General features: G+C 45.8%; 1 protein-coding gene across 5 annotated transcripts in view; it reads left to right on the forward strand.

Annotated features, from left to right (window-relative positions):
* Nucleotides 1-26,643, forward strand: part of arhgef18b (rho/rac guanine nucleotide exchange factor (GEF) 18b) — a 234,939-nt gene that overhangs the window by 20,075 nt on the left and 188,221 nt on the right. For 3 of the 5 annotated variants that reach the window (XM_073068425.1, XM_073068427.1, XM_073068426.1), the window contains exon 1: nt 8,398-8,542. The exons of the other annotated variants lie outside the window; for them this stretch is intronic. In XM_073068425.1, coding sequence (XP_072924526.1) covers nt 8,467-8,542 — 76 coding nt within the window. In that variant the 5' untranslated portion in view covers nt 8,398-8,466. Of the gene's footprint in view, nt 1-8,397; nt 8,543-26,643 lie in introns of those variants that run through there. 5 annotated transcript variants of the gene reach the window in all.

Raw genomic sequence — 26,643 nt, forward strand, 5'->3', positions numbered from 1 at the left:
TGCACACTCCTGCTTTCTCTCGCTCCCAAGCTCCAGAATTTCCTCCTTAAATCTCCCTCCTCCTTTACATCTGTCTCATCCTTTAAGGAGCTCTTTCAAATCAACCACTTTGACAGGCTTTCAGGTTCCTATTGCAACATCCAGTGGTGTTAAATATTTTCCTGTTGGCACTCTAGTGAAAACTTTTGGAGTGTTGGGGTAAATACAAGCTGTTATTGTTGGTGATGGAAAATACCATATATTCATGCAGTACTGGTGTGTGGCCATTGCATGTCACTGCTGTACACTTAAAGAAGATGGGACTGTTATATTTACAGTAAGAAGCTGGGACCCTATTTGTACCTGCCGTTAAGATCTTGTGCCCTCTGTGTTATAGGTGGGCGGAACAATATCTTAAATCCCTCAGGTTCTACTGGTGATGCACTGAACATCAGCATTCAAAAGTGACCTTGAAGTTTGTGGAATCTTGCTGTGTAAAGCTTAGGCAGCCTGTTTAGCCTGGCAAACCTGAGACGCCACCCCTCAGTGAGGCTACAATGTAAAGCACCTTGGACAGTTTCAGAGTTAGTATGAAGCACATGCACCCACATTGATGTCCTTTCAGAGGGTTGGTAGGGTCTCTCAACATCTATTGCGTCGACAGAGATGAAGTACTCATCTCATCTAGAAGTACTAGATGAAGCTCAGCTGAAGTATTAAACTGAGGCTTTGTCTGCCTTCTCTGGTGGACTTGTGAAGGGGAAGCAAGGAATTTCACCTGGTATTTTTTTTTAATTCTTTTAGTAAGCCCACAACAATCATCTGTCACCCCCAGGCACTTGTTGAAGTAGTCCACAAAATGACAAAAGAATATCATTCTTCGAACACTGATCCCTGCAAGTGTGACAAGTGCTACACCTCCTCCCTCACTATCATTCAGTGCCCCAGACAGCCCTTCAAATGGGGTGGCACTTCACCTGTGAGTCCGTCGGGTTCATCTATTGGATCCAGTGCTCCTGGTGCAGCCTCTTCTGCATTGGTGAGACCTAATGTAGATTGGGAGCTGCTTTGTCGAGCACCTTCGCTCTGTCTGTCAAAAAAGGATCTCCCAACGGCTCTCATTGCAGTTTGACTTCCCATTCCCATTCTGACATGTCTGTCCATGGTCTCTTTACTGCTATGAGGAGGCCAAGCTCAGGTTGGAGGAGTAAATCCTCATAATCCATCTGAGTAGCCTCCAACCTGATAGCATGAACATCAATTTTTCTAGCTTCTGGTAATTTCTCCGCCCTTCCTCCTTCTCTCTATTTTTCCATTCCTCATTCTGGTACCCTCTCACCCCTTCTCTTCTCAACTAACCATCTCCTCCCTCTGTTGTCTCTTCTCCTTCCCTTTCTTCCTTGGTCCACTCTGCTCTCCTATTATATTCCTCTTCTGCCTATCACCTCCCAGCTTCTTACTTCATCCCTATCACCTGTCAGTTTGTACTTTTCCCTCTCCCACCTACTTATTGTGGCCTCGGTCGCCCTTTTTCTCCAATCCTGATGAAGGGTTTCCTCCATAGACGCTGCATGATTTGCTGATTTCTGCCAGCATTTTGTGTGTGTTGCTCAAGTCGTTCTTCCTAACCTGCTAAGATGATCTGCACCTTCAAATAGTGATTAATTTCCTTGTGACTGTGGACCAGGCTGCGATCACGTGTCACGTGTGGGGGGTCCTAAATCCATTGCATAATCTTCCTCTCTACTTGGTAAATTGGGACAAAACTCCAAGAGATCCCACTTCTCCAGGGAATAAAGAACTGATTTCTGGGATATTGCCAGCAGCAAGTCCAGAGTAAGAAGCACTTCCTCTGAGAAATAACAGATATTTATAGCATGGATTTTTAATTGACGGTGAAGCAATTTTCAATCATTTGAAAAGTCAATACAATATCATATTGGCCTTTCGAGGACCTTAAGGATTGATGTGTCAGATTAACCAATGGCAAGTGTGTGGAGGTGGGCTTAGTGGAGACAGGAGATAGAAAGCACCTACTACAACCTTGAGGCATGGCCTGGATCCTGGGGAGGCTAGTGCCCACGATGGAGCTAACTGAATTCACAACTTTCTGCAGCTTATTTCGATCCTGTGTGGAGCCTCCCTCCCACCCTTATACTAGACAGTAATGCAGCCAGTTAGAATGCTCCCCACGGTACAAGTGTTGAAACTTGCGCGTGTCTTTGGTGACATACTAAATCTCCTCACTTCTAATGAAATATAGTGTTGTCATGCCTTCTTTGTAACTGCATTGATATGTTAGGCCCAGAATAGATCCTCAGAGATGTTGACACCCAGGAAGTTGAAACTGCTCGCCCCTTGATGAGGACCCCTGTGTGCTCCCTTGTCTTACCTTTTCTGAAGTCCGTTATCAGTGTCAGTGAGGTGGAGATGTTATTTCCAATCCACGCAGACTGTGGTCTTCCAGTGAGGAAGTTGAGGATCCTGTTACAGAGGGAGGTACAGAGGCCCAGATTCTGGTGGTTTTTGATCAGAACTGTAGGAATGATTGTGTTAAACACTGAGCTATAGTCAATAAACAACAGCTTGACGTAAGTATTAGCATTGTCCAGGTGATTCAAGGCCGTGAAGAGCCAATGAGATTGCATCTCAGTAGACCTATTGTGGCCACAGCCAAACTGCAGTGGGTCCAGGCCCTTGCTGAGGCAGGAGTTGATTCTGCCATAACCGACCTCTTAAAGCACTTCACCACTGTAGATGTAAGTGCTACTGGACGATGGTCGTAGAGGAAGCTCACCCTGCTCTTCTTGGGCATTGATGTAATTGTTGCCCTTTTGAAGCAGCTGGGAATTTCTAACTGTAGCAATGAGAGATTGAAAATGTCAGTTGGTTGGCACAGGTTTCCAGAGCTCTACCAAGTACACCATCAGGGCCTGTCCCCTTGAAAAAACGTTCAGCCTCTTGAAAGACATTCTGACGTTGGTCTCCAAGACAGGATCACAGAGTCACTGGATGCTGCAGGTATCCTCAAAGCTGTAGTTTTATTCTCCTTTTCAAAGGCATTGAACTCATCTGGGAGTGAAACATCACTGTTGTTCATGATGTTAGGTTTCACTTTGTAGGAAGTAATGGCCTGCAAACCTCTGCCAAAACTAATGTGCATCCAATTCCACCTCTATCCTCAATTGGAATTGTCCTTTCACTCTTGAGATAGCCCTCCGTTAGTTGAAACTAGTCTTCTTGTATGGTCCTGGATCAGCAGACTTGAATGCCATAGATCTAGCTCTCAGCAGACCACTAATCTCCTGGTTCATGCATGGCTTTTGATTCGGGTACATAAGGTATGTTCTCGAAGGCTCACATTCATCAACGTAGGTTTTAATGAAATCGGTGATAACATTGGCGTATTCATTCAGATTCAAAGATAAATTGCTGAATACCGTCCAGCCATTGGACGGTACTGACTCAAAGCTGTGCTGTAATCATTACTCCGCCTCCCTTGTCCATGCCTTTTTGGTCCTCTCTACTGGTTCTGTGGTTTTCACTCTCCATGTATACTTGGAGAAGTACAGCCAGGTGATCAGACTTCCAAAGTGTGGGTGATACAAGGATAGTTGGAGGGGCAGGCAGTGTTAAGAAAGCAGGGATCCTGCAGAAGGACTTGGGCAGATTAGAAGAAAGGGCAAATAAGTAGCAGATGGAATATAGTGTAGGGAAGTGTATGGTCACGAAGGATTTCCTAAAGGTTAACTTGCAGGTTCAGTCAGTAGTAAGGAAGGCAAATGCAAGGTTAGCATTTATTTTGAGAGGATTAGAATATAAAAGCAAGGATATAATGTTGAAGCTTTATAAGTCATTGGCCAGACCACCCTTGGAATATTGTGAGCAATTTTGGGCCCCTTATCTAAGAAAAATGTGCTGGCATTGGAGAGAATTCAGAGGAGGTTCACAAGAATGAACGCATGAGGAGTGTTTGATGGTTTGGGGAGGGGATCTCATTGAAGTCTATCAAATATTGAAATATCTGGATAAAGTAGACGTGGAGAGGATGTTTCCTGTAGTAGGGAAGAGTAGGACCAGAGGACATAGTCTCAGAATTGAAGTATGTCCCTTTACAACAGAGATGAGGGGGAATTTCTTTAGCCAAAGGGTAGTGAATCTGTGGAATTCATTGCCACGGACGGCAATGGAGGCCAAGTCACTGGGCGTATTTAAAGCTAAAGTTGATAGGTTTTTGACTAGTCAGGGCGTCAAAGGTTATGGGGAGAAGGCAGGAGAATGGGGTTGAGAGAGATAATAAATCAGCCATGATTGAATGGTGGAGCAGACTCAATGGGCCGAATGGCCTTATTCTGCTTCTGCGTCTTATGTATCATTCCCGCTCAAACTTATAATTCCTTTGTTAACTTACATGACTACAACCCAATTTTTGCTCAACTCTCCACACTCGCCCTCCTCACCAATTCCAGCTGCCATTTCTGTCAGCCTTGAAATAATTTTTCAGAATGCCATGATCTCTAACATTTAACTTTGTCCTCGGTTTTCACCTATATTTCTAAGACTCATTGCATTGAAGTATACTGCAGCCAGTGTTTTCAGCTTCTGTTTCCTCTGCTTGCCAAACTCACTCCTCTACTTTCTGGTCTTGACTCTAAAACCCATCTTACACATCAAATACTGCCTCTGTCCCTCTGAAATTACAGTCCGGTGTTTGTTAGTTGCCAAGCTTGTTTAGACCCCCCTTGACTGGGGTTCAGCAAATGTCTCCGCTAGACTATTGGTCCTCGTCCTATTTGGATACAGACACAAGGAACTGCAGGTGCTGAAAGATGGAGCAGCACACAGTCGCTGGATGAACCCAGCAGATCAAGCAGCATCCGTGCGAGGGTAGGATTGAGTCCTAATGCAGGGTTTGGGTCTGATGCACTGATATTATGAAGTGGTCTGTGTGGATGGCGTGCAAAACAAAGTCATTCACAGTACCTTGGTACGCATGACTATAATAAATTGTCAGCGTTAAAGCTACCAATTTTAAAGAAGCAGCTTTTCAAAAACAGGGAAGGATAAGATAGTAAAGGGAGTTCCTGATTCAAATTCCACCCTGTCTAAACCCCTTTGCACATGAATGACCCAGTCAATGTTAGTGAAGTTAAAATCTCCAACCAATATTACTCTATTATTCTTGCCATTAACTGCACTTCCTATACATCTGCTGCCCTGTTGATAATCAGGGAGCCCATAATACCATCCATCAAAGTGTTCAAACCCTTCTTGTTTCTGTCCTACTCATATAGCCGCACTTGACAATTCCCCCAATAATATTCTCTCTAAGCACTGTTCTCCCTCATCAAACTGGCAACCTTCCCTGCCCACCTCATCTTACCTGTACCTCTATCATGCCTGTAGCAAGTGTACCCTGTAACAGTGATCTACCAGTCCTGTCCTTCCCTTGGTCACATTTCTTGTTATGACTACAACATCCCAAACCCAGAGCTAATCCACATCCTGAGTTTCTCCGCCTTACCTATTAAGCCTCTTGCATTGAAATGGATGCAGTTTAAATCACCATTCTTTCCTCTCTCTTTGCTAAGCTCCTGGCTGTCCTGTCAACTAAACGACCATCGGCAACGATGTTTTCCCCTAACTTTTAGGCTGCTTCATTTCTGTTCAGCACCCCTTCCCACTGCCAGTCCTGAAACCCTCACAAGCAAATCTTCCCAAGATGCTGGTCCCTCTCCAGTCCAGATGCAACCTTTTCCCTCTTGTACAGCCCAGAAGAGTTCCAATTATCTAAGAACCTGGCCTTATACCCCTGTAATAGCTTCTGTAACACATTCACCTGCCCTATCCTTCTATGTCTGACCTCACCAGTACATGGCACTGGAGGTAACTGAGCAACGCTACCCATGAAGTCCTGTTTCTTAAATCTCTTTTTGAACTCCCAGTATGCACTCTGCAGACCCTTCTCCCTTTCTCTACCTACGTCACTGGTACACATGTGTACAGTGACCTCTGGGTGCTCACACTTCCGCCTGAGAACATTGGATTCTGCAATTCTGCAGGGTACCTTAGCACTCTACTGAGAGTTTTAACTTCAGGTTTGCCTTCCTTGGCAGTGTGAATGTGAATCTGTTGCTATCCCTTTGATGAGGAGATCTCTTGCACCCGGTGTCACATTCTGGAAACAGCACTCCTGACAGTGCTGCGTGCTCCAGCCTGAGCTTTGTGCTGAAGTGCTTTAGCGTGGGACTCAACCTTTTTGACTCACAGGCCAGATTGCAAGCTGTTGAACCACAGCTGACACCTGAAGACTTGAGCTATGACTTTGCAAACTCCTTTCCTGTCTGTCCCATGTAAATGTGTTAAAGGCAGGAAGTAGATTTTGCTCTGTTGTTGTGGGGTCTGTGTTAAGTTCAGATATTCCAAGAAATGTTGGCAGTGGCAACTATTAATTATTGCCAATAGCTTCCACAGGGTAAAGCCATTGGGGCCTCTGTTGTTAATCAGCAATCCACGTCGACATCAAGTAAATGTTGAAGTTCCTAATCCAGTTGATCTATGTTGTCCTTGCTCTGGGAGTTAAAAAGTACATAACTGCAAATGCTGGTAATCTGAAACGAAAATAGAAAGTGTTGGAAATATGCAGAGAGGCAGGCAGCACCTCTGGAGAGAGATCTGTTAAGTGTTTCTGTCTTTACTCCTGGCCTTGAAGTGATTAATAGGATGGTCTTATGGGAGATTTATTTAGTACCTTATCTGTGTTGTCTCTGTCTTGGGAAAATTTGATGTGACATTTTAGAGGGAGTTTCCCTCCGTTTGCGGTAAGTCTTGTTTTAAACCAACACTATTAAAATCACATCAAGGGAATAAATTAAGTTTGGTATGCTCTATCGAGGATGCACTCCAGCTCCTGCACTGCCCACAGGTCACAGAGGGTCTGAAATAGCCAGTGGGACACCACAGGGTTCTTGTCCTGGGACTAGTCATGCAAATGTAATGTTGGAAGAGGTGCAGGCATTTGACTCGTTCTCTCTGTCGTTCTCTCTGTTGTTCTGTCTTGCCCTCTCGCTCGCTCCCTCTCTCTCCCTCTTGTTCTCTCTCTCTCCCTCTTGTTCTCTCTCTCTCTCCCTCTTGTTCTCTCTCTCCCTCTCATTCTCTCTCTCTCCCTCTTGTTCTCTCTCTCCCTCTCATTCTCTCTCTCTCCCTCTCATTCTCTCTCTCTCCCTCTCATTCTCTCTCTCCCTCTCGTTCTTTCTCTCTCGCTCCCTCCCTCTTGTTCCCTCTCTCTCTTTCACCCTCCACTTTCTCATTCTTTTTCTCTTGCTTCGCGCTTCTTTCCTCCCTCTCACCCTCGGTTTATTTTCCTCCTTTTCCATCTGCCTTTAACTTACACTCCTTGTCTTGACTCTCTTCACCATCCTTTTCCTTTTATTCCCTTTTCCCCATATCCCCTCTGCCATTTTCCACAGCAGGATATAAACTGCTTTCTTCTCCTGTCACCCTCCCCTCTCTCCCCTTTCCTTTATTTCTCTGTCCTTTACCTTACTCCTTGGTTTCTTTCTGTGTTCTGCTCCTAATGTTTGTTGCTGTTCTTTCCCAGCTTTCTCTCTCTCCCCCCTCTCCCCTCTCCCCTCTCCCCTCTCCCCTCTCCCCTCTCCCCTCTCCCTCTCCCTCTCCCTCTCCCTCTCCCTCTCCCCTCTCCCTCTCCCTCTCCCTCTCCCTCTCCCTCTCCCCTCTCCCCTCTCCCCTCTCCCCTCTCCCCTCTCCCTCTCCCTCTCCCCTCTCCCCTCTCCCCTCTCCCTCTCCCCTCTCCCCTCTCCCCTCTCCCCTCTCCCCTCTCCCTCTCCCTCTCCCTCTCCCTCTCCCCTCCCCCTCTCCCCTCTCCCCTCTCCCCTCTCCCCTCTCCCCTCTCCCTCTCCCTCTCCCTCTCCCTCTCCCTCTCCCTCTCCCCTCTCCCCTCTCCCCCTCCCCTCTCCCCTCTCCCCTCTCCCCTCTCCCTCTCCCTCTCCCTCTCCCTCTCCCTCTCCCCTCTCCCCTCTCCCCTCTCCCCTCTCCCCTCCCTCTCCCCTCTCCCCTCTCCCCTCTCCCCTCTCCCTCTCCCTCTCCCTCTCCCTCTCCCTCTCCCTCTCCCTCTCCCTCTCCCCTCTCCCCTCTCCCCTCTCCCCTCTCCCTCTCCCCTCACCCTCCCCCCTCCCCTCTCCCCTCCCCCCCTCTCTCTCTCTCCTGCCCTCCCCTTCTCCCCTCTTATCCACTCGCCCCAGCTCTGTTTTGTACTACACCCACTGAAACCACAGCCGTTTTTTCCCTGGCCTCAGATGCTGGCACTCTTGCTAGAGTATGACAGCACACTCTCTCCCCACCCCCTTGCAGCTCTCAGCTCTTGAAGCTGTTTCGATATTGGGCTACGATCTTTGCTTCTCGCTGCCTCTGTCTGCCTGAACCTTCACAGTCCTGAGGCTTGTTTGAAAGTAACTTGAAACTCTTTAAATGGCTGACTCCCCCTTGAATAACTCCTGGCCTTCCTTTTCTAAATTCTGGATGAAACGATGGTCATTTAAGAAAGGTATTGTTTCTCTATCTTCATTTCCTGTTAATATGTTTGAGCTTTGCTTCTTTTAACTTATTATTTGTGATACTTTATGTATGAAAGTTTGACTCAGAGCCCAGAGTCTGTTGTCTGTCTCGGTTCAAGAACAACATGTCTCTTGGTGAAAATGTGCAAAGATTCTGTGCTGCGGTTTCTGAGTTTCTAGTGGTATAACAGAACACATTGCTGCTGAACGTACTGGTTGTACATGCTAAGATCCAGAATCTGCTCACATTTGTGGGGCAGCTGGGCCTCGGTACAGATCGAACACAACAACTGTCCTTTGCGAATCAAGATGTGTTTCAAGGGTCTTCTGTCTGGCAGTTGGGGCTGAAGGTGGATTGGATAATGCCCAGATATCTGACAGCTTCACTCCACTAGGCTGGGGATATTTTACAGATTGATTCATGCTAATAAATGGTACATATGATATTCAAGCGTATGTTTAGTACTTTTATGTATGTGAATGTGTAAACATTTGTGTTCCCTGAGCTGTGTCGATTAAAATGCGCGCGTATGTGTGTGTGTGTTCGTGTTCGTACTTCTGTCTATATACCTATGTGTCCACATGTGTGGCTGTGTGTATGTCTCCAACCACTAATGTTGAGTATCAGTGTATCTTTGCTTCTGTATGTGTGTATGTATATGTACGATACATGGATGTACATACTTATGTGTTTTGTGTGTGTGTGATGAATGCCACCATGGCCATATGGGATATCACCTACAGTACTGTGCAAAAGTCTTAGGCACATATATGTAGCTAGGATTCCAAAGACATTTGCACAGTACTGTAGTAATTTTATGTGTTGCACTGTACTGCTGTGAAAAAAAAGCAAATTTCATGACACGTGACTATTGATCAACCTCATTCTAATAAGGGTCTGTGTATAGCTGGGTGCCTAAGACTTTTGCATGGCATTGCACTGGTCAACGAGGAGCGGAGTGCGAGTCGGTAAATCTGGCGGGAGCAGAGGATGTTCCGAATGGCGAGGGTGGAGTGCTGCGGGAGGGGTGTGGGAGATAAGGAGTGCCACAGGAGGGGTGGGGTGGTATGGGTGCAGACACACCCAGCACTGAAACACCAGGCAAGGTCATTTGATCCAAACAACTGGTTTAGTTATTATTACAGTATGTCTCTCTGGTGCCTCCTGCTCCCTCCCCTCTCCATTCCCTTTTTCCCAACCATGGATCCCCCTCCCACTCTCAGACCCTTATCAGAATGAGGTTGATCAATAGTCACGTGTCATGAAATTTGCTTTTTTTTTCACAGCAGCAGTACAGTGCAATACATAAAATTACTACAGTACTGTGCAAATGTCTTTGGAATCCTAGCTATATATATGTGCCTAAGACTTTTTCACAGTACTCTACCTGCTTCTGAGTTACACTGTTCGTGCAGCTTCCTTAATCTCATTCTCTAAACTTTCCCGTAAATCCCCTGGTTCAGTAAACAAACAGACCGCGTAATCCCAGCTGGCCCTCCCAGCACAGACCATGTCATCCCAGCTGGCCCTCCCAGCACAGACCATGTCATCCCAGCTGGCCCTCCCAGCACAGACCATGTCATCCCAGCTGGCCCTCCCAGCACAGACAGCGTAATCCCAGCTGGCCCTCCCAGCACAGACCATGTCACCCCAGCTGGCCCTCCCAGAACAGACCATGTCATCCCAGCTGGCCCTCCCAGCACAGACCATGTCATCCCAGCTGGCCCTCCCAGAACAGACCACGTAATCCCAGCTGGCCCTCCCAGAACAGACCACGTAATCCCAGCTGGCCCTCCCAGCACAGACCACGTAATCCCAGCTGGCCCTCCCAGCACAGACCACGTAATCCCAGCTGGCCCTCCCAGAACAGACCACGTAATCCCAGCTGGCCGTCCCAGCACAGACCACGTAATCCCAGCTGGCCCTCCCAGAACAGACCACGTAATCCCAGCTGGCCGTCCCAGCACAGACCACGTCATCCCAGCTGGCCCTCCCAGCACAGACCATGTCATCCCAGCCGGCCCTTCCTGCAGAGTCTGGAAGCCTGGCATTTTGAGGGATCCCGTCTTGAAATGAGGCGTTAAACTGAAATCACATCTTCTATTTTAAGTGGATGTTGGAAATCACCAGTGTGGTTAAGATGAGGATTGTTTGAAATATTACAGAATGACAGCATTCCTTCTGGTAGTTCATCACTCTAGGCTATGAGGTTATTATTAGAGTTTGTAGGATCTTTCTGTACAGAAATTGGCTGCTATATTTATGGAGGGGAATAAACAATTGATATTTCGGGCTGAGACTCTTTATCAGGCCTAGATGAAGGGTCTCAGCCTGAAAAGTCGACTGTTTATTTCCCTCCATAGATGTGCCTGATTTTCTGAGACCCCCCCCCCCCCCCCAGCATTTTGTGTGTGTTGCTCAAGATGTCGAGAATCTCAGAATCTCTGGTAATTATCGCTGCAGTATTTTCTTCATTATTGCAACGGCGGCCTGTCAAGAGTCTGCGTATTTATACAGTGGTCTCAATCAGACTATTTTAATTCTCAAAATGTCCCTGAGATTCCAGTGCTATTAACTGCTGGGCCACACGGCTAACACCATGGCACAGAACGATTTTGCGATGTAAGGGAAAGATAGCTGCAATATCCTCTCTCTTGCACAGAACGCAGATTAATTGACCATGCATCGCAGTGCTTGGTGGGGCTTTTCTTTCTCTATATGCCTGTTGTTCATATTACAGCAGTGGAAAGACTTCATGAAATCATTACAATACAGAAACCCATTCGGCCCATCAAATCCATGCTAGCTTTAAGCAGAAATTATTTCTGCCTCCAATGCTAATCCAATTCATTCTGTTCCCATCACCCTGACAAACAGTGGATTCCAGACTATAACCACTCTCTCTCTCTCTCTCTCTCTCTTAAAGAAATGATTTCCTCTTGTACCTTTCACCTGCAATTTTAAAATTCTCTCCCCTGACCTTTGAACCATTGATTGAGTGACACAGCTACCCTCCACTTCCCCTGTCTGAACCCAGCTTGTGTCCACCTCTGTCACATCTCCTTTCAACCTTTGCCCCAAGGTGGACAACCTCAACTTCTCTTGACATTGTGGCTGAACCAACCTCGTGGGAGTCAGTACCATCAGGGTGTGCAGAGAGTGGGAGGGTGCTCTCCTGTGCAGGAGAGACAGGGCAGTGTTTCCTGTAAACCTCACCTGCTGTGGTCTGTTTCACAAGTGGTGCTGGGGACCCGGAAAGAACTCACCCCCACCTCTGCCCAGAAAACCTCGGTGTTCTACCTGCGATTTTTTTAATAAGCTGAATTTTATGTGATGGAGAGGAGCGGGGAATGTTGTTTGGTGTATCTGTGACAAAGAAGGGGAGGAATTAATTATCTGCTGATAAATCAAATAATTACTTATTAAAGGATGATAGAATTGTTATGACACAGGAGTGGTCCCGAGACTCCATGCCTGCATCTGGTTGAGCACTCCCAACAGCCACCGTTTCCTGGCTCTGCCGACCCTGATCCTATGCATTCTTTTCTTCACGTAGCCTGAGGTGAAAGGGGGGAAGGTTTAACAGAGACTTACAGGGATACAGGCTGGTTGGTGCCTGGAACATGCTGTCAGGGAAATTGGTCGAAGCCGATACCACGTCAAAGTTTTCAGAGGAATTTAGACCGGCATGTGATCGGAGAGGGATAAACCATGTGCAGATTAATTGGCACCATGGTCACACTAAATTTATGGTCTGAAGCGTCTGTTCCTGAGCTGTTCTGTCCTGGGTTCTTGATCGATATGTTTCCCCTGGTTTTGTGCTCTTTGCCTCCATTTATGAATCCTGGAACCCCATAGCCTTTACAAACCACACTCACAAACTACGTAAGAATGAAGGTGGCCTTCCATGGAGGAAATCAGGATAGCACTTGAATTTTTTTTAAAACATCCAATAGCTTCGTGGTTTGCAGATATTTTTGGCAGGATTTAAATCTTTCCTTGTTCATTTTCAAAATGATGGACTTCAAATATCTTACCAGCGTTTGACTAATAATAGTTCCCATTACCTGAACATAACAGTGTCAATGTGCGAGCACCTGCCTGAGTTTTAACCTGTAACTTTCTGTTGGAAAGATGGATGAGAGAGTAGAAGAGAGGAATGTGAAAGAAACAGCTCGCCGACCCATTGCTGCTGCATGTGCAGTTTTTCTTCATGGCCGGAGAGCAAAGGAGCCTTCCATCAATGGCGAGCATTTAGAATATTCTGGAAGCATTTCCAAACACAAACTTGGCAGGGCAGCCTTCTCCGAGCCTGAGCCGTTTCTGACGGGACCAGACAGCAGCAGCATCTTACTTTTTGCACTTGTCTACTTCGTATTCACAACCCCTCAGCTCATCTTCATGCAACCCATTCAGGACAGATGCAAACCCAGAATGATCGAAAACCCCAGGAAATCAAATTTCCTTTCAGGCACCTCTCAACAAGCCCCATTAAACCATTGGGAGTATTTCCAGGTAAACACTTTGCCTTGATCTTTGCAGCCCGGGGCTGTTTGTATCTGCAAGTGTGCTATGTGCTGTCTCCCTCCTGAACTAGCTCTGACTCTGGCCTGTCTGCCTCTGGTGTGTTGTAAGTTCTTCTCATTGTGAAGAAGGGACTCGACTCGAAACGTCGACTGTTCATTCATTTCCATAGATGCTACCTAACCTGCTGAGTTCCTCCAGTATGTTGTGTGTGTTGCTTCTCCTTTAGTGTCCAGCTTAAAGATTGGGCTGAATTCTGCCCACTGTGGGTTTGTATATCAGGAGAAGTCGAGACCATTCCACCTAAAGTGCCACCTCCTATGGGATCCCACCACCAGATACATCTTCCCCTCCCCCAACTCTCAGGCTTTCCGCAGGGATCGCTCCCTACGCGTCTCCCTTGTCCATTCATCCCCCCCATCCCTCCCCACCGACCTCCCTCCAGGCACTTATCCCTGCAAATGGAAGAAGTGCTACACCTGCCCCCACACTTCTTCCCTCACCACCATCCTAGGCCCCAGACAGTCCCTTCAGGTGAGGCACCACTTCACCTGCGAGTCAACTGGGGTGATACACTGTATCTGGTGCTCCCGCTGTTGCCATTTATACATTGGGGAGACCCGCCGCAGACTGGGAGACCGTTTCGCAGAACACCGGCGCTCAGTCCTCCAGCAGTGGCGGGATCTCCCTGTGGCCACACACTTCAATTCCACAGACCACTCTCACTCCAACATGTCTGTCCATGGCCTCCTCTACCGTCAAGATGAGGCCACACGCAGGTTGATGGAGCAATACCTTATCTCCCACCTAGGTAGCCTCCTTCCTGCCAGCATGAACATTCAACTCACAGACCTCCGTTGATACCCCATCCCTATCTATAATTTTAGTCTGGTTCTCTTTCTCTCTCTTTTCCCCCCTCATTATAATCTCTCCCCCCCCCCCCCCAGCCCTACCTTTCTTTCTCTTTTATTTCCCATAATTCTCCACCTTCCCCCTAGCCCATTTCCCTTCAGCCTATCACTTCCCAGCTTTCTACTTCATCCCTCCCCCCACTTCTTATCCCCCCTCGACCATCCCATGTTACTTCACTCCTGATGAAGGGTTTCGGCCCGAAACGTCGTCACTACCTCCTCCCTTAGATGCTGTCTGGCCTGCTGAGTTCTGCCAGCATTTTGTGTTTTTATTATTTCTAGCATCTGCAGATTCACTCGTGCCACCTAAAAGTCTGATGTTCATCAATCGGGTACTGAATCTCAAATTAGCCGTAGATACCTAGAGTCAGTTTCCCATGGTAGCAGGTGTCTAAAACTAGTGGGGATAGGTTTAAAGTGAGAAAGAGAAGGTTTAAAGGAGATCTGGTTGGTAAATGAATCGCATATAAAGCAGTTCGGATCTGGAATGAGCTGATAAAGGAGGTGGTGTAGGCAGGAGCAATACAACACTTAAGAGACTTACGGACAGGTACCTGAATGAGCAAGGCAGGTAGTATTAGTACCTGATGGGTTAACACAGTCATGGTGGATTGAAGGTCTTTTCCCATTTTGTACAGCTGTAAGACTCCATATCTCCCTGGTAGTCATCATTGCTACCACTGCCTGTACTGCAGCATATATTTTTTTAAAAATCCCAAATGTGACCTAGTGTCACGGCTGGTAAAACCACTGCCTCACAGGGTCAGAGACCTGGTTACAATACCGACCTCGGGTACTGTCTGTGCGGAGTTTGCACGTTCTCCCTGTGGTCATGTGGGTTTCCAGCCATGTTCCAAAGAATTGTGGATTGGTAGGTTGATTGGCCACAGTAAATTGCTCTCAGTGCGTAGGTGAGTGACAGAATCTGGGGGATTGGATGAGAAGGGGTGCTGTTGAGACATCAAGCTGAGGGCTGAACTATTCTGAAGAGGAGCAGGGAAAATTCCCGGGGTTTAGACTCAGCAGGAGAGAAAGTAGGCCGTATATTTACAATATGGGGCATTGTGTGACCAGTGGGGGGGTTGACATTGTTAGGGGGAGGGTAGTTGAATGGCATTTCCTTGCATCAGTTGCCCATAAACTCCTTTGTGGCAGAAGTCACAATGTATCCTGAAAGCCTTGGGTTCAGAGTGGACAAACAGAAGAACTGGGCTGTGATATTGAGGTGTCTTTTCAATCTAGGTATGGCATATGGTAACAGCAAAAGCCCAAACAGGAGGAAATCTGCAGATGCTGGAAATTCAAACAACACACACAAAATGCTGGTGGAACACAGCAGGCCAGGCAGCATCTGTAGGAGAAGCACTGTCGACGTTTCGGGCCGAGACCCTTCGTCAGGATGAACTGAAAGGAAAGATAGTAAGAGATTTGAAAGTAGTGGGGGGAGGGGGAAATGCGAAATGATAGGAGAAGACCGGAGGGGGTGGGATGAAGCTAAGAGCTGGAAAGGTGATTGGCGAAAGTGATACGGAGCTGGAGAAGGAAAGGATCATGGGACAGGAGGCTTTGGGAGAAAGAAAGTGGGGGGGGGGGGGAGCACCAGAGGGAGATGGAGAACAGGTAGAGTGATGGGCAGAGAGGAGAGAAAAAAACAAACAACTAAATATGTCAGGGATGGGTAAGAAGGGGAGGAGGGGCATTAACGGAAGTTAGAGAAGTCAATGTTCATGCCATCAGGTTGGAGGCTACCCAGCCAGTATATAAGGTGTTGTTCCTCCAACCTGAGTGTGGCTTCATCTTGACAATAGAGGAGGCCATGGATAGACATATCAGAATGGGAATGGGACCTGGAATTAAAATGTGTGGCCACTGGGAGATCCTGCTTTCTCTGGCGGACAGAGCGTAGGTATTCAGCAAAATAGTCTCCCAGTCTGCGTCAGGTCTCACCAATATATAAAAGGCCACACCGGACGCAGTATACCACACCAGCCGACTCACAGGTGAAGTGTCGCCTCACCTGGAAGGACTGTCTGGGGCCCTGAATGGTGGTGAGGAAGGAAGTGTAAGGGCAGGTGAAGCACTTGTTCCATTTACAAGGATAAGTGCCGGGAGGGAGATCGGTGGGAAGGGATGGGGGGGGACGAGTGGACAAGGGAGTCACGTAGGAAGTGATCCCTGCGGAAAGCAGAAAGAGGGTGGTTAGCTTAAATGCAGATCAGTTGCTCTTCATAAGTCCTGAACCCCTCAACTCAATCTAAGGTCTATCTCTCTCTCTCACTCTCACACAGTTTCTGCAAAGAGGGAAATGTTTAATAGTCGGGTTTCAGGCAACATGAGTGTGGCCAGGTTTCCTTCCACACCCATTGCATTGACCTACTCACTCTCTGGGTTCAAATGTATTCCAGGCCAGTGTAGAGGGGATACTGTAGGGTTGGAGATGACATCTTTTGGACCAGACCTACAACTGAGGCCTCAACTGCAAACCAGGTGCATGCAGAGGATCAGAATCATTTATCAAAGAAAAGCAAAAGAGTGATGTCCAATGCCTTGGCCAATATGTATTCCTGCAATACCTGATTACATTGCTGTTAGTATCATAGAAAAGTACAGCACAGAAACAGGCCCTTCAGCCCTTCTAGTCCATGCCTGTTGTAGGAGCTAGCCATGTCAGAATGGCTGCTGTAGTCCTTGCTTCATCGCGCTGTCTTCAGGTGTACCTATTTCTTAGACTGTAAACCGTGATGGAGCTCAGACTGTGAAAGACACTTATGGAAGTGCTGGTCTTTCCTTTGATGAAACTGGGTGGCTGCAAAGAGCAAGTGAATAGCTTACCAGAACCCAAAGCTTCCATAAGACCATAAGTATAAGAGCAGAGTAATCAATTTGGCCCATCTAGTCTGTTCCGTCGTTCAATCTTGTTGATTTATTTTCCCTTTCAACCCCATTCTCCTGCCTTCTCCCTGTAACCTTCAAGGCCCTTACTAATCAAGGACACGTCAACCTCTGCTTAAATATACTCAATGATCTGGTCCGTCTGCGGCAATGAATTCCAAAGATTCGCCACCCTCTGGCTTAAGAAAGTCCTCCTCATCACTGTTCTAAAGCAGGGGCTCCAACCTTTTTTATGCCATGGACCCTTGGGATTAGCCGAAGGGTCCATGGACCCCAGGTTGGGAACCCCTATTCTAAAGAGACACACTTCTATTCTGAGACTGTGCCACCAGTGCTAGACTCTCCCAGACTTGGAAACATCTTCCCTCATGCTCCTCCTCCTTTCCTACATTCCTCACATTGCTATCCAATTCCTGGAACATTTCACATACCTGATTAGTGTGTTCAACACGTGTTGGACAGCCCCTTCCCCCAACACCCTCCTGCACTGATTAACAGCAGTATTTGAAGTTGTACTAGCTAAGTTAACTACATGCAAAAACAAAGTCAATACTCCCCTTTCAAAGAATTATGCCCATAGTTTGTTATGTCTTCTCTTTCTGTTGTACTATTAAGAACATTGTGTAAGGGCAACTCGTATTGAACTGGACAATCCCGCCATTGTAAATATTTATATCTCAGTCGTTAATGTTATTCCACTTTTGAGGCCACCTCTGGAGGGATGATTGAATAAGGCATTTAATGTGATAAAATTTTTGGTAGGGTAGGTACAGAGAAACTTAGCTCTTCTTTTGGGAATCCTCAATATAAACTTAGAGGCTCAGAAATCAGAAGGGAAGGTGGGAAGAGCTTATTTTAAAAAAAGAAATAGAGTGTGATGAAATTTTGGAACTGCCTTTCCTGAAAAGCTGTAACTGGGGTCAAGTTGAGCTTTCACAACTGGGATTGTTTTTTAAATTTGGTCGGAGTTGGATGGCTTACTCTTTATACTAATGCTCCAAAGTGCCTGGTGCATGTAATCTGCATGCAGGCCAGTTTTGAAGTAGAACTCTTTCTGTGTATTCCAGCACACCTCAATTACAAACGGCATGGTGACAGTTACATTTTCCACCTAACACTTTGCTTGGTATCTGTCAAAGTAGCACCGCCGAGTTATGTCTGACGTATGAGGAGTTTTGGGCTATTGACTGATATCCAAATATGATATGGTGGAGAGACTGCACAATTCATTTCACATGGAACCCTTGGCAGCTAACAAGTAGGGAGAGAACACTGATAAGCCTGGGTCTAGCTTGAGCCCAGATCTCTCTGCTGAAAAGCCGGCAGTATTCTTCCCTTGTTTGGCATTTTTCCAAGGCAGAGTCTCCAAGCTTCCAGCCAGGTTCCGATGCCTGGCTCCAGTGGCCATTCTTCATCTGGGAGCTCAGGTGATGAAACATCAGGGTTGACTCAGGCCATAATTCTGGCCTACATTCATCCAAAGTCCTCACCGCTAAGCAGGGATCACAAAATAATGATTGTGGCTGTTCTTTCTTTTGTGATTGTAAGCCAAAATTCCCTCCCTAAGCTTCTCTGCCTCTCCCCTCGTCCTCCTTCCATGAAATGCTTCTTAAACAATATCTGTGAGCAAGCATTTATTTGATCATGTCTCTAGCTCTTATCTTATTTTATGTTCCACTAACTTTCTTGTCCGTTTACTGAGTTGGAGCAAAAGCCAAGTTTGATTTGCCCCATTCTGATTAACTTGCACTTGGAGCTTGTCCTGACTGAGTGGACTAAACAACAACCAGTCTCTCTCCTACATTGTTAATCTTACAGATATTTCAATGTAATTATTTATTCAGTCATTATACAGTGCTGAGCCAAGCCTCTAATTATATCCCGCAAAGTGTTTCTGTATTTCTCCCAAGCAATGTTTAATGTCTTGGAAAGATTTACTCAACTCCGTCCTCTCTAGTCCTTTGAAAGAGGCTGATTTTCTTTCTTCATAAGTTGCAGCTGACAAACAAATCATTAAAAGTACACAGTCTGTACTAAAGGTGGAACAAGCCCTGTTAGTTTAATATATTCCTAACCACAGCACAACCCAAATGATTCTTATAATCACAGAATGATACAACACAGAGGGATGACTTTCACCCTGTTGAACCTGTGTAGGTTGTCCTAGCTGTGTGCCTAAATCTGGTTCTTTTTCCATGTGGATTCTGAGCTCATTACAGTGAGGAGTGCCAGCACCAAAGATGATGATGAGGAAATTTGCCAGGAATGAGGGACTTCACTCAATAATGTATACCAAGTTATGAGGGGTATAGATAGGGTAAATGCAAGCAGACTTTTTCTACAGAGGTTGGATGGGACTACAACCAGATGGCGTGGGCTAAGGGTAAATGATGAGAACTTTAAGGGGAACGTGAGGGGAAACCTCTTCACTCAGAGGGTTCTGAGAGTGTGGAATGAGCTGTCAACACAAGCAGTCCATGCAAACTCGATTTCAACATTTAAGACGAGTTTGGATAGGAAGATGGATGGTAGGGATACAGAGGGCTAGGGTCCTGTTGCAAGTCGATGGGAGTGGGCAATTTAAATTGCACGGACTAGATGGGCCAAAGGGCCGATTTCTGTGCTGTACTTCTGTATGACTCTCTGACTGGAAACCCCATGTTATTCTGCTCTGAGCTGAGCCTGTAAGGAATTGGATACTTTGATGAAAATAATGGGGAAGGGCAGAGAGAATGAGAACAGTTAGAGAATCAACACAGCCAGGATGGACTGGTTCTGTGAGGCACTAACTATTAATGCTCGTGCAATTAACAATATATTCGTGTGAGTCAGAACTTAGACTAATGCCAGTGTTAAAAGAGTAACAAAGAATTTTCAAAAGCCCATTTGAACGAACTGAGGGAGGGGTAAGCATTGTTCAGATATTGAGTAAAGCTCCCTCTACACTGTGACATGAAGGGTTCCCAGAGCAGGGTCATCATGCATTAAATATAGAGCAAATCCCTCTCCAGGGATTGCTAGGGTAGGGAGCGGGTACAAATCGGATGGAAGTGTTAGGGAAAGAGGTGAGGTAAAAGGGCAAGTAAAGAAAATCGAACAAATGTTTGCAGTGTTTTCGATTTCAGTTTTCCTGCATCTGCTTGCTCTATTTTTGTTATTGGATTGATGAATGCCCATCTTCTATTGGTGATCCTAGTGTTCTCTGCATTCCTAGCACGGAACTCCTCACCTTATCTGCTCAAGTGAATGTTCATAATTCAAAAAACCTTTATTAATGCCAACCCCTCAGTTTAACCTCAAGAGAAAGTAGTCCTGGTGAGGGGGGCCTTACCCAACTTTATTGAGCCAGAGGCCGAGGAGTCGATCAGAATCAGGGTTATTGTCACTGGCATATGTTGGGAAATGTTTTGTGGCAGCAGTGCATGACATAAACTTACTACAAGTTACAATAAATAAATAAAACGTTTAAAGAGGAGTGGCAAGGTAGTGTTCATGAGTTCATGGACCATTCAGGAATCTGATGGAAGAGGGGAAGAAGCTGTTCCTAAAACATTGAGTGTGGGTCTTCAGGTTCCTGTAACTCGTCCCTGATAGTAGCAATGAGAAGAGGGCCCTTAATGAGAAGATGTGAGGGCCCTTAATGGTAGATGCACTGCCTTTTGAAGATGGCCTTGATGGTGGTGTTGGCAGTGGAGGGGGGCGGTGGTGGAGGTTGTTTTGCCCATGATGAGGCCAACTGAATCTACAATCCTCTGCAGCCTCTTTCAATCCTGAACACTGAAGCATCCATACCAGGCGGTGATGAGGCCAGACACAATCTCTACACTATACATGTGTAGAAATGTGCTGGTGTCTTTGGGGACATACCAGAACTCTGATTGAAATATAGCTACTGGTGTGCCGCCTTTGCTCAGCTTTCTTCCTGGTTGTTTGCTGTGGGATTGATTCCAGCTGGGAAGAGGAGGAAGTTTGGTCCAAATGTCCTGTGAAGAGGGAGTGGAATTCTCAGACTAGAATATCCTTTGGGAAACGCAGCAACGAATGCTGGATGACGCAGAATGGGACTTGCAAGCAACGTCTTCGGTGGTCTTTGCTGTCCACACTGACACCTGGAGAGTTGTCACACGTGAAGCTCTAAAATGGATCAAACATGAATCCAGAGAAGGTATCGGAACACTTATCAGCAAGACAGAAAAATAAATCATACGTTGGAAGGAACCTGGTCAATGGATATACTTAGCGAGTAGAATTGCTTGTGCTATGGGAGTAGACTAGTATAGGTACAATAGGCCAAACAGCCACTCCCTGTACCATAAATTTCCATAGTATTGTGATATGGGGGTGGGCTTACAGGAAGAATGACAGGTAATCTCACTAAAACATACAGAATTCTTCTGGGCTTGACGAAATAGATGCAGGGAAGATCTTTCCTGTGGGTGAGGTGATGAGAACCACCAGTCACAAGCTCAGAATAAAGGGTCCTCTGCTGAGGACAGATGAAAAGAAATTCCTTCGCTGCGAGGATTAGCGAATACTTGGGTTTCTTTACCCTAGAGTGATGTGGTGGCTTCATCACCGACTATGTATACAAGGAATGAGATTAATACATTCTTAACTCCATTGGGAATCAAGGGGTTAGTACAGGAAGGTGGTATTGAGTAATAGATCAGCCATGATCTTATTAAATAGCAGAGCAGTGTGAGGGGCCAAATGGCCTACTTCTGCTTGTATTTATTATGCCCTATATTTTTGAATTATTTGGAGGAGATCTGTGGAGGTTACAAACAAAAGCTTGGACCAGTTGGATCGATTGGAGTAACCAGAAGCAGGGGTATCCTAGATTCTCCAGAGATATCTGATTGAGAACAACAGTATGCCAAATCCCATCCTTCCCCTGTTTGCTAAAGCTGAAATTAATAAGGATCTTGGTGCCAGATTGGAATGAAATATGATTTTAATTTGATGAAGGATAATCCAAAGTGACACAAAGTGTGAACAGTGAATTAACCCATTCTGGTGTAACAGGAATTTGTTCCATTTAAATTTTGTCCCCAGGGACTCTGCGTGTCATGTTCCGGGAAAATTATTTTTATGCTTGAGAGGGGAGCAGTGAAGGTGTTTCCATGTGTGAGAAATCTAAAGCACAGGGACAGTTAGACCTGCTTATTTGGGAGAATTAATTCAGCGGCACATCACAAGATTCTCAAGATTTGACAAAAATTGGCAAAAGCTGCACCAGCAGTGTGTATAAATTATGAGGGGTGATTGATAAGTTCGTGGCCTAAGGTAGAAGGAAAACCTAGCACATTTATTTTTCAACATGGTCCCCACCTACATATATAACTTAGTCCAGTGGTCGTGGAGCATACGGATCCCTTCTTTGTAGAAGTCAGCATCTTGGACCTCCAGAAGTGGTCCACAGCAGGGGTGATTGATAAGTTCGTGGCCTGAGGTAGAAAGAGATGAGTTATTACCTTCAAACTTTCTGCACTTTCACACAAAGAGTTGAACTGCACGTGCACGTAACAAGAGGAGTATAACTCATCTCCTTCTAGCTTAGGCCACAAACTTATCAATCACCCCTGCTGTGGACTACCTGGAGGTCCAAGACGCTCTTGTCACATGCACATGCAGTTCAATTCTTTGAGTGATTATGCAGAAAGTTTGAAGTGAATAACTCATCTCCTTCTACCTTAGGCCACGAACTTATCAATCACCCCTGCTGTGGACCACTTCTACAAAGAAGGGACCCGTATGCTCCACGACCGCTGGACTAAGTGTGTTACATGTAGGAAGGGACTATGTTGAAAAATAAATTTGCTAGGTTTTCTAAAATTGACTCCTTCTACCTTGGGCCATGAACTTATCAATCACCCCTCATAAATAATTATCTCCTGTAGGTAGTGTCATTATCTATTCCGGAGGGTTTAAATGTATTATAATCCAACAATCAAACTTCTAAATGATCTTATTTGGTATATAGCTTTTTTTTCTGAGGTTGTGAAATGTGACAAGTCTCAGCAGGGGTGATGGTGAGGAGATTACAGTTAAATTACTGTGGTTTGTAAGGTAGTGAGCATTAGCACACTTGGAAGAGGCTTGTGAAATTTTGAAATGAGAAATTGTGGGAAGGGAGTTTGCCACAATCCCTTACCAACCTGCTACAGCTCTCATCTGTTTTCTTGGCAACAGAAATGACAAGTTCGCAGACAAGGCTAATTCATGGCTGGGCTCTTGAGAATTTTGGATTGTAGTTGATTGGAACCTTGCCACAGACCTATTTGCCAATGGTGACACCATCAGGAGTACAACTCTCCAATAGTGTACCCCTACAAACCTATCCAGTGCAGCAAGGTTATGGTCCGAAGAAGGGGCAAATCAAGTTATTGGTCTAACTTTGTGAAGTCTAGGCTAGTGGTTCAGTTCAATTAATTGAGTTTAAGTCTTACCACGGCACCAATGGAATACAAGTTCAAATGATTAATAATCTGGAACAAAATGCTAGCTTCAGTAATGGTTCTTCTTCCTGAACATTTATAACACGGTCATTAATGCCCATGTGATGCATTAATGTTGTGGACAGAGGAAATTTCTGCCAGCCTTATCCAGTGGCTCCATGGATCATCACCTTGTTGTGGTGTAGAGACTTATGAGTTCCTGAGGTCCCAAGAGCACGTGGCCCAGAGTTTAGCCATCTGGCACTTAGCTCCTGGCAATGTCACCCACAGGGGGGAAGTTCCAGTCCAAGAGTGATTCAACCTAGACCTCAGCAGTGGAGCTGGCCAGTCGTCCGGCATTCCATGCCTCTGGACCCTGCCCCTTGATCTGTCAAGGACCATAGAACCGTAGAACATTACAGCACAGAAACAGGCCTTTTGGCCCTTCTTGGCTGTGCCGAACTATTTTTCTGCCTAGTCCCACTGACCTGCACTTGGACCATATCCCTCCATACACCTCTCATCCATGTACCTGTCCAAGTTTTTCTTAAATGTTAAAAGTGAGCCTGCATTCACCACTTCATCTGGCAGCTCATTCCACTTCTCTGTGTGAAGATGCCCCCCCCCCCAATGTTCCCTTTAAACTTTTCCCCCTTCACCCTTAACCCATGTCCTCTGGGGTTTTTTTCTCCCCTGGCCTCAGTGGAAAAAGCCTGCTTGCATTCACTCTTATCGATACCCATCATAATTTTATATACCTCTACCAAATCTCCCCTCATTCTTCTACTCTCCAGGGAATAAAGTCCTAACCTATTCAACCTTTCTCTGTAACTCAGTTTCTCAAGTCCTGGCAACATCCTTGTAAACATTCTCTGCACTCTTTCAACCTTATTAATATCCTGCTGCCTGTGCATCAGCCTCCTCACGTTAAATAAAGTCATGCCTCCCTAACCATGTGGATCCCTGTTTGACTTCTCCAGCCACCTGAAGACCACCGATAGGAAACCCCTTAGGAGAACATCACACTTGAGTCAAGTGATCACCCTACTACTACTGGCTCCATTTCCACAGCAACTTGACTGCCCCTTCTTGCCCTCTGAAATAGCTTCATAAATCTTTCAGTTGTACTAAGTCTGAAAGGTGGCTCACTACCAGTTTGCTTGAGCAATTTGGGATGGTGTGCCACCAGCCCATAGCCCATATCCCACGTATAAAGTGCTAAAGACGTGAGAGATAATGTGCAAATATTGACCGTTTTCTCCTAATGCCCCCTCGCAAAATTTCTTGTTGCAAAGTTGTGAATTTGGTCTTTCATTTCTGGATACTCCCAGGGAATTGGCAACATGATTAGGAGTTTTCCCAAATCACTCCAAAGTTCCTTTTCCCTGAGATGAGTTCCACAGCTGCCCTTCTTCGTAGCGTAAAACTGAAGTTGGCTGCAGTCTGCCTGCAGAAGTTTGAAAATTAAATTTATGGGACATAGTACAGCTGGCAACATTTGTGCTGGAGGTGTAGACTGCAAGAGGACTCTCTCTTCCAGCTGTTATAGATGGGCAGTGTTTCAGACAAGTTCGGCTCCAGTGATGAATGTTGAGCTCCTCAGCAGAGACTGGTTGTTTCATTGAGTCAGAAAGACAGAAGAACCATAAAAGGCAAGTTAGACTAGTGATTTATCACAGGCCAAAGCAGAGCCAATTGGAGCAAAGTTCTGAGAAGCACGTGCACAATACCAAGCATCCAGCTGTTGTCTGTTTGAGGACAGCAAAACCTTCATTTATAGGGCTTCCATTGGATGCGCACAGGATATCAGTTTTGATCTATTGACCCAATAGTTAATGTTCCATAATCAAACACGGCAGCCATTTTACACATTGCAAAGTCGGACAGATTCAAAGTGACTGGCCCTAATTTGGCAGAATTGTTCCAAAACACTACCTTTCTGTCATTTTGCACTTCTTATTTTAGCTTAACTATTTTATATATATATATATATTTAATGCAACACCTTTTTCTCTATTTATCATTGTAGTGCTGCTGCTAAGTTAACAAATTTCACAACACATGTCAGTGATAATAATTCTGATTCTGAAAAGTAAATATATTCTAGTCTCAGGCTGATTGATTCCAGGACAGTGTTTTTTTTCCCCCTCTCATTGCCATGTTTAAATTTAAGGCATGACAGCAGTCACCAGAAGGACTGATGTATAGTGCAGTCAATTTATTATGTGACTTGACACCGTTCTCATCCATTCTCAAACAACTAATGCTTATCTAATAGACAAGTTTCCTGTTCCTTTTGCGGGGCCACTCTTATTTGAAGTGACGGGGAAATGGTGACTAGTGATAAATGTGTTGAGCAGCCCTTCTGTGAGACTCGGTTTCATTTACTTCAGTGATTGGAGACAAATCCCTTCCCTGACCTGCTTCCTGTGTTAAAGGTGAGGGCTGATTGTTGACCAGGATTCTAGAAGAAGTCAACACATACAAACAAGCTGGATGAACTCAGCAGATCGGGCAGCATCCATTGAAACAAGCAGTCAATGTTTTGGGCCGAGACCCCTCGTCAGGCCCGAAACGTTGACTGCTCATTTCAACGGATGCTGCCCGACCTGCTGAGTTCATCCAGCTTGTTTGTACGTGTTGATTTGACCACAGCATCTGCAGTATACTTTGTGTTTTCTAGAAGAAGTCTCGGTCCTCCTTCCCTGGGAACCTCCCTACACAGAGAAGGCTACAGCATTGAGCCTGTACCGTCCCTGTCGGCTGTTAACCTGATTGCTGTTTGGGCCCACAGTTTAGCTGGTGATATTTCTTGAGGTTAATGCTGAGGCACTCAATGAGCAAACAATTGCTTCTAGCTCTGGCAAGTTAGCAATCAAGGTTTGGAAAAATGTTTTAAAAGTGAAGTCACTACTTGGCAATAGTGTTTCCTTTTTTGGAAACTCATTTGAATGAACTTATCTAAGGGGGAGGAAAGGGTTTAGAGAGGATGGAAAAGGAGAAGCAAAGCACTTCTTGACTTTAGTCAGAATATTTGCATTCTAAAAAGAAACGAGTCTGTCCAAGGTCCATGAAAGTAGCTTTTCTGATGAGTGAAAATGAAGGGAACCAGTAGACTTCTTGAGGTTGCCCAACTGCGCTTCATCGGTGAACACCATCATAAGGACAGAAATAGGGACTCACTTTCATTTGCAACTTCTCATCAAACGACATAGCTCATGTCTGCATGCAGCAAGGCCTAGACAGGACTTAAACATGGGCAGATATGTTGCAAGTTGCGTTTGTGCTAGCATGACCAACTCAACAAGGCCGAGTGAAGACAAGCC

This window comes from Hemitrygon akajei, chromosome 16 (genome assembly GCF_048418815.1).
Source record: "Hemitrygon akajei chromosome 16, sHemAka1.3, whole genome shotgun sequence".
In the NCBI taxonomy this organism is placed as follows: domain Eukaryota; kingdom Metazoa; phylum Chordata; class Chondrichthyes; order Myliobatiformes; family Dasyatidae; genus Hemitrygon; species Hemitrygon akajei.